The following is a 13,007-nucleotide window of genomic DNA, read 5'->3' as shown; positions in this document are numbered from 1 at the left end:
ATAGTGAAAACGAGGTTTTCTGGAGGCATCCCCGTTGAATACGTGTTCATTAAGAAGCAATCGCCGATATGGTGCGATACAAGTACATTCATGATCAAGAAAGACAAGTACACTTAGAATCTCACATAGACATCGAACCAGACTCCAAACAAGCGACCAAACAAGACAGCCCCCATCTGACCCGGATGAAAAGTGTCTATACCCATAACCAAAACACCATGCCCATATCAAAACACTGGGCGTTGCGGCGACCGACGACAGTCTTCCGGTATGTCCCAGACAACATCTTCGTACTATAGTCCTGTATTTCTCGTGGAGATGATCGACTTGGTGCTTCACATGACCACACATTTCCCGCCGCCTGCAGGCTTATCGGGTTCCTGCGACTTCTCGATTTCGGCAATCATCAATTCGAAGGCTTTGGCGACGTTGGTGTTGTTCCTTGCGCTGGTCTCTATCCATCCGCACTGGAGTTCCTGTCCCAAATTTTGCCCTTCTTCGGCGGTCACCTTACGTTGCTTCTTTGCATCGACGTCGCTCTTGTTGCCCACAATCATGATGGGGACTGATTCCGCGCCCTAGAACAGCCAATCAGCATAACGAAATGAGCATGCGTTCAGGAAGCAACGCACCAGATGGTTCAGGAGTTTGTCACGGATTATTCTGACCATGTCGAACGACTGTCTTGAGGCGACCGAGTACACGATTGAGTACCCATGGATACCGATGTACAGTTTCGAGTTCATGAGACTGTATTCATCCTGATCCACCAGTCAGCGGATTGTCTTTCCTACTCCTGAAATGTGCATTTCCCACCTGACCAGCAGTGTCAATGATTTCCGTAAGGAATGTTTGACCTTTGTAGACGATCTCATGGCTAAAGGTGTTTTCGATAGTAGGATAGTAACTCTCGACGAAATGGCCTTCACAATATTGCACCGTAAGTGATGATTTCCCTGCACATAGATTAGAACAACGTTCACATGTATGCGAACCAGCATCGAGACGAACCAACAGAACGACTGCCCAAGATCGCAATCTTTCGCTGCTTGGCCGAGGGAGCCATGATTGCGGCAACTGCAAGGATATCAGGTCAATGGCGGTTGGCGGTCGTCCTCCAGGGAATGATCGGACTTTTTTTCTCTCTTTTCAGCCCCTCGATACGGATAAGGGTAAGTGTCAATTAGCGAAGGACCGAAATGGCATATGGCGATGGTAAGAAAATGAGACAAATAGAGAAACTTGTATGTAATGAGAACCCAAAGTATGACGGCTTCCCTGCGAAGCTAGAAATAAGAGATCTGAGCACAGAGACGTTCTGGAAGCACATGCGAAAGCCAATAAGTTGGCTATAAGTGGTAAAATCTGGTGGCAACAGCCAGGCCTGTGCGTCGATAGGTTGCAAAAGGACGGATGTTGATCAACCACACCGACATTTCCCACAGGACGACGACATTATCATGTTTGGGTTTGACTTGCCTGCGACGCGATGAGTGAGTGACTTTGGGATTTGTTGGAGCACGATTTTGCCGGCGGGGAAACCAGTGAAACAATCCCCGTGGCCAATCGTTGTTCCTTCCGCATTCTGACCATATCGACCGCCTTTCGGGGAAGCGGCGAAGGAGTCACGTCGCGTACTAAGCAGACCAAGCATCATTTAATTACACGTGGTTGAACAAGTCTCACATACCCTGTGAGGAGTAAGCTACTCATTCATCGTTCAGTCGATTTCATATCTAGCAAGAAATGTCGGGGGTATCATTTTGAATATGCAACTCTTCTTTCCGACTCCAAACACTTTCCAAGACTGATGTCTTCCCAGCTGATCATTGTCTTCGTTGGCCAGATAGTGACCGTATCGCCTTCTTCAATCGTCTTGTAGTTGAGGAAGATGTGGTGGTGCTTCTGGCAGGCGCGCTCTAACTGCACCGTCGAGTCGCCCACCATTGTCGCGGTTGTTGGTAAATGACTTCGTGAAACCTAGTCACCCATCCGGTCTAGTCATTCTGCTGCTTCAGCGCATCCAGAACCGCGGAGAATCGTGCTGTAAATCCTGAGGAAGAACCTCCGTCGTCCCCAAGAGCCTCTTCGACAGTTCGTAAATGGTCGAGGAAGGTATTTGCCGCACTGAATAGTTGTGACAGGCCATCGCCCCTGATATGGTCTGATATATGCTTGCATGCTCTCGTGTTGAGGCATAAAGTGCACAGCAAGGCGGAAATATAGCCAAAGGCTACTAGAATCTGGCTTTGGTCGATGGTCAATGCCTGCATCTGTTAATATTTTGTTCGCTCCAAGCCGTGTCAAGTCAACATACCTCGGACGTTTGGTCGACATGGCCGTTAAAAATGTCGATCAACCGGTCAATTAAGCTTCTCCCATTCGTCTCCTTCGCCAGGATCCTTTCTCGCGCTGCGTCTGCGCATTCGGCAAGGTTGAGTAGACAGCCGACAGCTAGAATGATGGATTCGAGCTGTGCATTATCAAATTCCTTCTCCATGGCCGCCAATGCCGCTAGTGTCAGGAAATGATCATCAACGACTTGAAACACAGTCGCTATGAGTTGCCCATCGGCCATTGCTTCACATACTCTGGGCTGATTGTTGCTTAAGCTGACGATAAGCCGGAGACATGAATGTTGTATCTCAGGTCGAGCTTGACGTGCCACTGTCATGACTCCAGCTATGCTTTGCCCGAGGATGGAGATGCGGGACATCGACAAGGTAGGTTCAGTCAACTCATGATTTGCGCAAGCAATCTCCAACAACGACAGCAGAACTTGAAGACTTTCGAGTCCTTCAATATTAGCGCTCGCTACCAGCATATCCGCCTGCTTACGGTTGAAGCTCGCAAGAATCTCCTTCAGCAATGCTCGAGGCATCGGTGGAATGGATTCTTCGAGCCTGATCAGAGTCCGCAGCGTGTTGTTAATTACCCCGAGGAACAGAAGGCTCGCAGCGCCCTGCCCCTGCCCACTGATTTCCAACTGTCTTTCATGAAGGTCCGCGACGTCTCTAACAAGGGCTTTGGTGAGGTTTTCGCTGCGATCCTTTGCGAGTTTGGAAAGTGGTCTTGTCTCCGAGCAGAGATCTGGAGATAGACGATAGAGACCACTCAGGATTTGCAGCAGGGTCTTCGGAGAGCATTGGCCGCCAGATACCAGACTCTGGAAGATCTGGACGATCAATACTGCGCTAACCTTGTCCAAGTCATGTTTCGCACAATCTGCAAAGCGCTGAAGGTTACTTGACTCCTGGAAATGTCGAGAGAATGCAGGATCCTTCAGCCTGCCACTCAATTGCAATAGGCCCGGAATGCGCAATGACTTTGGGTCTGATTCGACATCCTCCAGCATAGACTGTATATCGAGATCGAACTTGCTGATGGCACCTCCCCGCCGCAGTTCATGTATGCTTTTGATTTGACTGAATGTCTCCGCGTCGTCACTGTCATCGTTCTCCAATTCGAGCTGTGACGAAATAGCGGTAAAAGACATGGGTTGAGAAAAGCTCTGCTGTGATGAAGGCCCACTGTTTGCGGTTGCCTCGAGACTATCGACCATGTCACTCAGATGAGAGCGTTGTCTTGCGTAGGTTGCACGTTGACGTGCCGGTGGCCCTATGTTTGGCACAACGGGCGGCGGTTTCTGAATTTCGGCTTGCGTCTTGCGAGGGGACTTACTGCCACTGACTGATCGGCCGAGAGTAGGTCTCGAAGCAGTCCTCTCTATACTTCGCGATGGAGGAGCATCCAGTCTGTCAATGAGCCTGGTCCGACCCCTTGATGGATTCGGCACAATGGGACTTGGCTCTGTCATCTCCTCATCTGAAGAGGAATTTAGTGAGCTCTCAGTGATATTATCGGTTGTCAGTTTGAGAGGTCTGATCTGCAATTGAGAAGGACTGGGCATGTCATATGTATCCTGTTCTGGTGCGACTCGTTTTCTCTTTGGCGTACTTTGACGTGATAGTTGAGAAGCGTCGGATTCGTCTGACATATGGACGGATGAGCCATCACTCATTCGAAGTGCCTTCGAGGGTGCTGTGACCACTGTGGCGCTCTTATTGATCATCGGTAGAGTGGTGTCTTCCCGCTTCTTAAGAATGTTGGTAGTCTTCTGCAATTTCACCAGCTTCTGATTCGAAGCCCCATTGACCAATGTGTTCGTGTTACTCCGAGATTGCAATCGAGGGTTTCGAAGCCCCCCAACAGTCGTAGCCTGTGGCTTCTTTTTCATCACATCCACATCGGATGTATTGCTCACTTCTCGTTCATGTCCCAGGTGAACCCTGGTCATGGCTGGTTCGAGATCCGTCACCACAGGCGTCACCTTTCTTTTCTTGAGCGGTCTCTTCACCATTGGCTTGGTGGACTGTTCATCGTCCGATTTGACATCGAATACAGATGTGTTACTCGTTCCACTCGGAGACGAACTTCGAGCCATGGGTTGTTTTGATGAAGCGTGTTCATTTGAGTGTTCCCTCCCAGAAAACAGAACCGATTTCTGTGCTTGTAATCGGGGTAGGGTATTGTCGGCATCTTGCACATGGTGTCTATGGTCGAGTGACACCGTCGGCGTTGCCGTTCGCTCCACTGGTCTGAAGGACGACAGTGTCCCAACGTCGAAGAGATCATGGACCAGGACCTTTCGCGCACCTTTGCCGTAGGTGTTCGGTCTGCGACGCGCTGCGGGAATCTCCATCGTGCTTCTCGAGAGAGGTAGCGGCTAAACCTAGTCGCATTCGTTGATGTTCGTGATCATTCACTGGCTTCAATGCTGCTGCATGCGCGACAGTCCGTAACATGCGCCGTGTTCGTCATCTTCTATTCAGCTGATTCCGATGTGGTCGGCGACGACAACCTGGAGTCGATGGGAATGTCTTTACGATGTGATGAGATTCAGGAAGTCGTTGGTGACAGCGCAGTTTGAGGGAGAAATGCTGGCAGGGTTTCCTGATCCACATATGCACAGTGATGCAAGTCGTAAACAAATGCAAATGCCGCCCAGGGACAGTTTTACGAGCAATTGAAGAGCTGCGGGGATGCAGTTGCCGCTCCTGCTTCTAGGCTTGGGCCGTGCCCTGAAACGTTTCTTTTGCTACTGCCCGCAGTTTTACATGTGCCTGCAAACCCCACTGCGGTGAACTGGAACTTTGTACTCGACAATTCCTCGACTCTACTTCACTTGCAAGTGTTTGAAGACACCAAACCATACTAGATTGTGCACATTGGAGTGTAGGATCTACGGACAACAGCCGATCCAACACAGATCAGGGTTTCTTCTGCGATCACCCGAGTTTAGCAGCATACGAGATTCATTCCACCAGCAGCCTCTGGGGGGATACCTGGGCTGAGCACTCCATCCGCTGTCACGCGAGCAGCTATCCCCCTTGCCTCACTGCTCATAGCTTTTAATCACTACCTTCAACGATGCCCACAGCCCCGCGTGCCAATGGTGTTCAATCACCGGCCCTGGGCGTCGGCCCATCTTATCGACCTGCGGAGGAAAAGCCAACCGCAACCGTCTCGAGAGAAGTGCCCCACGAGAATGTCCATGTGCTGGAACAAACACCACAGCTCATCGCTCTACTCACGTAAGTCACGACCTCCGAATGCCTGACTAGAAGCTGATCACCTTTTCTAAGCATGATTCGTGACAAGCACACCGAGCGAGCCGATTTCATATTCTACTCAAACCGAATCATCAGACTCTTGGTCGAAGAAGGTCTGAACCACCTCCCCGTCGTTACACACACTGTCACATCTCCTGTGGGTAAGGACTATGTGGGAGTCAAGTTCGAAGGCAAGATCTGCGGTGTGTCAATAATGAGAGCCGGCGAGTCAATGGAAGAAGGACTACGAGAATGCTGTCGTTCCGTTAGGATTGGAAAGATTCTCATTCAGAGGAATGAGGAGACCAGCAAACCGAAGCTCTTCTACGAGAAACTCCCTCCAGACATTGCAAACCGATGGGTCTTGCTTCTTGATCCCATGCTGGCCACTGGCGGCAGTGCTATCATGGCAGTCGAGGTGCTAAAGGACCATGGTGTGCCCGAGGACCGGATATTGTTCCTGAACTTGATTGCCAGTCCAGAGGGCATCGAGAACTTTGCAGAACATGTGCCTAAGGTGAGGGTCATTACAGCCTTTGTGGATCAAGGGCTCGATGAGCACAAGTAAGTACCCGCCGTTCTCGTCCGCCTCTCCTGGGATGACTAGCTAACCAGGCTATAGCTACATTGTGCCCGGTCTGGGTGACTTTGGTGATCGTTACTACACCGTATAGAGGGCAATTTGATCATGTCGCCGGAAGGAGATTTCGCAGGATCTGATGGGTGCAAGATTCGCCATCCAGCAAAGACATGGACAATCATGAGCATCGTACTCAGCTTGATTGAACCCCACTATCCAACAAGGGCCAGGACCAGAACCCAGCAGATGGTACAGAAGGCTCCAGAATGCACAGTAGAGAATCGTGGGCTTGTTTTCGGTATTTTGGACATATGTGAGAGTCAATTCTCTAGCAGTTCGCCGGCCTACACCGGCACAAGCACGGTTTGGAAATCAGCTCAACGGACAGGACAAGGCGCAAATAATTATCTGCAAAGAAGCTCTTGAAGCCACATTCCTGAGTCTTCGCCGTGGATATCTTTTGCCATCATTCGATGTTTATCAGTCCCCCCCTTTTTAGTGCTGTTGAAAACCGCCCGTTGTATATATGTCTTACCGACCGACTCGCTCGCCCTTCAAAAGTCAAAACGCCAGGCGACTCTGCTGTTGAATGCCGCTATGCACAGTTCTTCCGACGCCCATCAATACGAAGAATTAAGATCTAGTACAAGACTCTCGTGACGATCTTCTCTTTCAAGCTCTCCAACTCGCGATATAACTCCGCAATCTCAGATTCGCTGACGTTGCTGATATCGGCCATCAAATACGCAACATCACCACGCGAATCAGTCATCTGCTTGTCGACGTTATGATCACCGAGCACGGCGTTAACGCGACGCAGCACACCCGGAACGTTCTGATGAATGAAAATGACACGCGCGTGGTTCGGCTCATCCATGGTCAAGCTTCTTAGCGTGACCTCAGGCATGTTGACGGCGCCGACGGTGACACCCTCGTTGACGTACCGGACCAGGCTCTCAGCGACCTCGGCGCCAATCGCCGACTGGGCCTCTTCGGTCGACCCGCCGATATGCGGCGTCAGCACCAGATTCTTCAAGCTCCTCAAATCCTTAGCCCACGAATTGAGTTCGTTGTTGAAGTAGTCGCCGTTACCCGCCGGTTCGGCAGGGTAAACATCTAGCGCGGCCCCTGCGACCTTGCCGCTGCGCATGGCGTCGATGAGTGCGGGGATGTCAATCACTGACCCTCTCGAAGCATTGATCAGATAACTTCCTTGCTTCATGGCCTCGAACTCTTTCGTGCTGATCAGGTCCATCGTCTCCGGCAGCTCAGGGACATGGCACGTCACGAAGTCGGCTGTGCTCAAAAACTGTTCTAGACTCGACACTTGTCTTGCATTGCCCATGCCCATGAGGTTGACCACGTCGTAGTATATCACGTCCATGCCCATGGACTCGGCGAGCACCGACAATTGCGACCCGATGTGTCCGTACCCGATGATACCCAACGTCTTGCCTCGGATTTCCCAGCACTTGGTGCTCACTTTGTTCCATGTGCCCTGGTGCATCTCGTTGCTACGGTCGCCCAGTTGGCGGGCTAGCACGATGATCTCGCCGATGACTAGTTCCGCCACACTGCGAGAATTCGAGAAGGGGGAGTTGAAGACACAAATGCCGTGCTCGGCCGCGTACTTGAGGTCCACCTGGTTCGTGCCGATGCAGAAACATCCTATCACTATGAGGTTCTTTGCTGCCGAGAGGACGCGGGCCGTGAGTTTCGTCTTGCTGCGAATGCCGATGACGTGGACGTCCCTGTATCACACTGTCAGAAATGCCAAGGAGGAAGGTGAATTGGGTCATTCACTTGATCTTCTCAATGAGTTGGTCCTCGGGTAACGAGGCCTTCATGAACTCGACTTGATACCCTTGACCTTGCAGGATGTCTCGTCCCGTCTGGTTGACATTTTCCAGTAGTAGGATCTTGATGTCTTGTTCTCTGAACGGTTTCAGATGCTTGGGGGCGGCCCCCGTCTTCGCTCTTGTCAAAGTGGGTGAAGTGCCCTCGGTACCAGAGATCGTTCGCTGGTGGAATGTCTCATGAGGGGACGTGGATATGGACAGGCTCCGAGAGACTTCTCGACGGAGACGGTTGTCGCCATTGGACTGGATCTTGATGTTCTGTGTGAGTGTTGAGGAAGGCATCGTGTCCGACAGTACGAGTGTATCAGACGAAGTGGTAGGGTAGATGGAGGTTGTACTGGTGGATGACTCTTCTGGGCGCAGGAAAAGTCGATCACGAAATCCCCGCGATATACACGATCGGACGCAGCCTTGCAATAATTTTTTAATGACGTGCCGATGATTCCGAATCTTCTGACTCGTCACGTGCAAGGCTGTCAGGGGCTGAAAGTACCTCGACGTGTGGGTACCAGGTAGTTCACCCTTCAAAAAGGTGCTGAATGAATTGAATCTATTCCTTTCCTGCCAAACCCAGTCCCATCATTGTCTGCCGTAACTTCATCACGCTAATGCAGTCGTATGCTAAGCACCTCATATGGTGTTCTATGTGATCATCGCTTGAGGCAGTTGGGGTTGCTCTTGTTGCTGCTCCTGCTTTCTCAACCCCTCCCTCTTGTCGTACTCTGCCTTTGGTATTCCGTCCCGGTTGATCCAAGACAGGACTCTCCAGATCCCCGTCAACAGGTTCATCCTCTGCTCAGTGTCAAAAAGATCGTACCACCGACTCCGACTCATGTAGAGAATATGGTCTTCTCTGACCATGGACGCTGGATCCACGTCTTGCCGCGTTCGAGTCAAGGCATCCTGCTTGACGGCGCCTGTTTCCAGCCACTCGAGATAGTTCTTGTGCACAGTCAACTTCACTATACATGCATGATGATTGGCTCCCGAGATCATGTACACGTCGTCCCAGCCTTCCCGCGGATCTGGCATACCCATTCTTTTATAGATGATCTTCTCGTCCCAGGTAAGCGAGTTAGGTCGGACATTCACCCATTCTTGATACCACTTCCGCCGGAGTGGCGGCGTGTACATTAGCCTTCTCCCATCTTTGTACTCCGTTCGGTCTTTGTTGTGGTTGCTGTTGTTGTTCTCGCCATCAATCTTGTTTTTCTTCTTCGGCCGGTCGTTGCTTGCGGCAAGCTTCGTTGCGATCAAATCCTCTGGTTTGAGATTATTCAGATCAGTTGCGGTGGGCAGATCCCCTCTCTGCCTCTCTTCTTCCTCTCTTTCACGCTTTTCCAGCTGCAGGCGCCGCTCTTCTGGACTCCAACCAGGGTCGTCATCTTCAAAAACTTCAGTACTAAGTTGTCCCCACTTGGTAGGGCCGCCACCCCATCGACTCTTGATTGCCCACCACTGTTCAGGCGTGGGTTCGTTGGAAGGTGTTTGCCCTTCCCGAGCACGCTGCTGCGCAAGCATCAGCAAACCGCTGACTTCTCTGAAGAGATCGTATTTCTCGCCAACGAAATCGCTGCTCGGTTCAAGTAGGCCGTCTCTGGACTTGAACCTGACCTCAGTCCTGCAGTGCACACCCAGTAGTGGTCCCTCAACCATTCTCGCTCTCGCAAGCTTGATATCAGAAGGCGTTCTTGCCACGCAGAAGTTGTAATATGTGGAAGGAAGGTTGATCTTCCCTATCCTCAACCGCTCCCTTGGCTGGACATCATAGTCACGGCAATTGAACTTGTGAACGGCCATTTTCAGGAGGTTTCTGATAGCTGCCACTCTTGTACCGGGGCTCATTTGCTCACCGTTGCCGAGTCGGACACCCTTGTATACCTGCTTCATCTTGGAACGCGTTGGAATTTCGATTGTTTCTGCGGTCAGTTGAATAGTGTCCCCAACTGCATTTTCCGTCATGACCGGCGGCTGAGCGACATTTGTCTGAATTTCTTGACGAGCATCTTTCACTGGAGCATGCCGTCCTCCAAGTTGTTTCTTCTCTCCTTGGCTGGTGGTATCTTGGCTGGTGGTATCTTTGCTGGTGGAGTCTTCGGCCTCTGTTGATTCCACCTCATAGTAGTTGTCTTTGCTGTCATCCCAGTACCGACACATGTCTTCCAGACTGGCATAAAAGTTTCTTGAGTATGCTAATCGAGGTTTCTTTCGGCCCTCTAGGGGCGGTAGTCGTAGGATCTCTCGGTATGCATCTTCATTCTCGATACCAAGTTCGTTGAGCATTGAGGTCAAGTCGGCGTCGAATAAAAATGGTCGGGATTTGAACCCATCGTCCGGGATCATATCCTCTAGTTGCACATTCTGCCTCAGCTCAATGTTCAATTGTGCAAGGTGAGAATCCTGAATGTCGAGTGGTCTGCGAACTGATAGAATGTGCTTGGAAAGGGACTCCATATGGTGAGTATCTAGTGGACTGCCACATTTGAATGGGACGTAGCTTGGAAATTCGAGAGGTATTGGCCTGGGCGGCGGATTGCGCTCCTTGTCGGTAAGAGAAGCTCCTCCTGGGGCTGGCGTAGATGCTAATTAGCGGACTTCTTTTGGATGGTTTGCAATAGAAAACCTCGAAGAGGAGAGCATAAAAACTCCCCAGCGAAGTTCGTGGTAGGAAATGGCATCATAACTTAGTGCGGCGCCGTGTACATATTGGCAGAATTTGCGTCAAGCGCCTGTGAGACGTCCATATTCGGAGTGAGAAGGACGCCCGCTTCCTACGTACTCACTCGTTGCCAGAGTATCTGTATTCAGTATGATACGAGTTGAATTGTTGCGGCTCCTGGCGAACTCATCGTTCGGTTTTGCTGTCCTGGATTGAAGTGTTCGATCTGGGCACGGCAACAAAGTGTGCTGGGTAATGGGAAGGACATTGACGCTGATGATAGGACAGACTCTGGACTTACCAACACTGCCCCAGAGGTTCATACCGAACATGGCGGTCAATCGCCAGTATGTCTAAGGAATATGGACGATTTCCGGACCGCTTCCAGTTCCTGCCACTTGTTGCGAACACTCAAAGACAATCGAGTCGTGATACAAAACGACCGTGAGGTAGTGACTTTCGGACAAAAGATATCCTTCTGCTGTTTCGTGCATCGAACTGGTGGTGCAAACAAGACAAGCGCGTGACCTTGCCGTGCACTGCCGCGGAGGTGGACAAACAGTCAAATATAAGATCGCGACTCCTCCTCACCTCATGTTGGAACTGGCTTGGAGGAGCAGGGACAAAAGTGCTCTCTTCGCTCGTTTCTGTGCAGAAGAGGTGGAGATATGCTGGGCGCTCAAGGCTAGAGACGAGGTGGGTGTTGCGTAGGGTATATTTTTCTGCATCACGTTCTGTCACACGCACTATTCATACCTGCAGTAGCCCTATGCACGAGGAACCCCGCCTATACGTCTGAGATCAACGTATCTCGTACAAGGCCAGAGCCTAGCTGGTGTCAGCCCAAAGCATCGCTGGCGACGTTGCAACGAGTCCGTAGAGCATTGTGTAGTGTCGTAGAGAGACAAAGGCCATTGTCAGTGCTTTAATGACCTGGACGTGATAAGCCGTGTCAGAAGAAGACTCCTGACTCGGACCTGCCATGACGGCAATGTGGCATGCTCTTTTTCACAGCTTAATATGCTCCTATCTGGGAGCTCGAGACCGGCTAGTCTAGAGACACTGGCGAAGCAGATTCTATCATGCAGTTTGATCATTGTTTGTTTGTCATTGCGCCTACTGAAACCACAACCAACCTCGTCGCAAACTCTGCCGGTGTCTATGAAGACCATATGCGGCCATTGCCACATATCTTGCAAATGCAGAGAATCTGTCCATGTCTAAAGACCTCAACCGCGCGGCACATGGTTGGTATCGTCCCATGACATGCTCGTCGAAGATGAATTTGCCGCCAAATCACAGATATTGACCGACGTACTTCTCCTCTATTCCTCCTTAGTAGGTTCCTCCTCGGCCTCACCAGCCATGGCAGTTCTCTTGGTCTGGATTCTTTCTTGTCGTCGTTCACGGGCAGCCTTCGTCTTCGCACGCTTGGCGTCCATCTCTTCCTTGAGGATACGCTCACGTTGCTTCTCGGCCTTGGCCTTGTGAATCTGCGATAGTCAGTTGATGTTCGAGGGGTATTCAGCATCGTATCTCTTACGTGTTCAACCAAAGCACGCTTGTGCTTGAAGGTGTTACCCTTGCTGAGCTGGTAGAGTTCGTGGTACAGGTGCTTATCGATCTTGCCAGCAGCTCGGTACTTGGCCAAAAGGCGGCGGAGAACACGCAGACGTCTCATCCATAGAACTTGGCTATAATCCAATATCCGTCAGTGAAATGTCCTTGACTGCCCACCATGGGCCTTGTTTTTAGATAGTTTCATACCTTGGCATTCTGGCGTCCGCAGTACCCTTCCTCTTACCGAAACCTCGGTGACGGCCGATTCTTCTTGCGGCATTCAATTCTCGGGCACGAGATCGGGAGTGCATGGCAACGGGCTTGCGGATGATGAGGCCATCGCTGACCAGCTTTCGGATCGTCTGCCGGGAGTTGGCGTTGGAGATTTCGTTGGCTTCATTAGGGTCGAGCCAGATCTTGCGCTTGCCGCAGCCGACGACAGCGGCCGCAAGGCGCTTCTGAGTGCGGAGGTTGGTCCTAGAATGCAATCGTCAATCCAACTGTTTCCTCGATATATGTGGTTGAGGATGGAAAACCTACATCTTGCCGCAATGATTGATGCCGTGAGGTGCTGTTCAATGATGAAAGGACCTGAACTGAATTGCAGAATCAAGTGGTGGGCTAAAATCCCAAAGGATGTCTTGGCGAAGAGGGGGCCAATCAGGTTTCGCCTCACTTGCGAGGCTCAACCACCTCATGTAATGCTCGACTTCACATGTACTTGAAGCTCTCAGATA

The 13,007-nt window shown here is 51.0% G+C and overlaps 6 protein-coding genes across 6 annotated transcripts; 1 reads left to right on the top strand and 5 right to left on the bottom strand.

The window, feature by feature from the left end:
- Positions 1 to 317: 317 nt before the first annotated feature.
- Positions 318 to 1,243, bottom strand: EDD37DRAFT_248611 (GTP-binding protein rhb1). The gene is made up of 4 exons (XM_062810655.1): positions 1,012 to 1,243; positions 817 to 956; positions 633 to 761; positions 318 to 578 (listed from the first exon to the last, which is right to left on the bottom strand). The coding sequence occupies exons 1-4, from the start codon at positions 1,064 to 1,066 to the stop codon at positions 336 to 338; spliced, it is 567 nt and encodes a 188-aa protein (XP_062672955.1). The 5' UTR covers positions 1,067 to 1,243; the 3' UTR covers positions 318 to 335.
- A 584-nt stretch (positions 1,244 to 1,827) lies between these two features.
- Positions 1,828 to 4,988, bottom strand: EDD37DRAFT_248671 (uncharacterized protein). Its single transcript, XM_062810656.1, has 2 exons — positions 2,318 to 4,988; positions 1,828 to 2,267 (listed from the first exon to the last, which is right to left on the bottom strand). The coding sequence occupies exons 1-2, from the start codon at positions 4,700 to 4,702 to the stop codon at positions 1,998 to 2,000; spliced, it is 2,655 nt and encodes an 884-aa protein (XP_062672954.1). The 5' UTR covers positions 4,703 to 4,988; the 3' UTR covers positions 1,828 to 1,997.
- Positions 4,989 to 5,324: 336 nt separating this feature from the next.
- Positions 5,325 to 6,559, top strand: EDD37DRAFT_248573 (uracil phosphoribosyltransferase). Its single transcript, XM_062810654.1, has 3 exons — positions 5,325 to 5,594; positions 5,646 to 6,176; positions 6,235 to 6,559. The coding sequence occupies exons 1-3, from the start codon at positions 5,431 to 5,433 to the stop codon at positions 6,284 to 6,286; spliced, it is 747 nt and encodes a 248-aa protein (XP_062672953.1). The 5' UTR covers positions 5,325 to 5,430; the 3' UTR covers positions 6,287 to 6,559.
- Positions 6,560 to 6,832: 273 nt separating this feature from the next.
- On the bottom strand, positions 6,833 to 8,333 carry EDD37DRAFT_560445 (D-3-phosphoglycerate dehydrogenase 2; the record flags this gene model as incomplete). Its single annotated transcript, XM_062813847.1, has 2 exons — positions 6,833 to 7,943; positions 7,996 to 8,333. 2 exons carry the CDS (start codon positions 8,331 to 8,333, stop codon positions 6,833 to 6,835), a joined length of 1,449 nt encoding a protein of 482 aa, XP_062672952.1.
- Positions 8,334 to 8,693: 360 nt separating this feature from the next.
- EDD37DRAFT_561113 (uncharacterized protein) lies at positions 8,694 to 11,042 on the bottom strand (the record flags this gene model as incomplete). The annotated part of the gene is made up of 2 exons (XM_062813871.1): positions 8,694 to 10,621; positions 11,012 to 11,042. The coding sequence occupies 2 exons, from the start codon at positions 11,040 to 11,042 to the stop codon at positions 8,694 to 8,696; spliced, it is 1,959 nt and encodes a 652-aa protein (XP_062672951.1).
- A 942-nt stretch (positions 11,043 to 11,984) lies between these two features.
- Positions 11,985 to 12,938, bottom strand: EDD37DRAFT_248147 (50S ribosomal protein L19e). Its single transcript, XM_062810653.1, has 4 exons — positions 12,811 to 12,938; positions 12,478 to 12,747; positions 12,254 to 12,404; positions 11,985 to 12,203 (listed from the first exon to the last, which is right to left on the bottom strand). Coding segments are annotated over exons 1-4 (591 nt in total). The 5' UTR covers positions 12,813 to 12,938; the 3' UTR covers positions 11,985 to 12,035.
- Positions 12,939 to 13,007: the final 69 nt, after the last annotated feature.

Source organism: Exophiala viscosa (assembly GCF_022695815.1).
Source record: "Exophiala viscosa unplaced genomic scaffold EDD37scaffold_2, whole genome shotgun sequence".
Taxonomy (NCBI): Eukaryota; Fungi; Ascomycota; class Eurotiomycetes; order Chaetothyriales; family Herpotrichiellaceae; genus Exophiala; species Exophiala viscosa.
The sequence above is the reverse complement of the archived record's forward strand: the minus strand, read 5'-3'. Positions and strand labels throughout refer to the sequence as shown.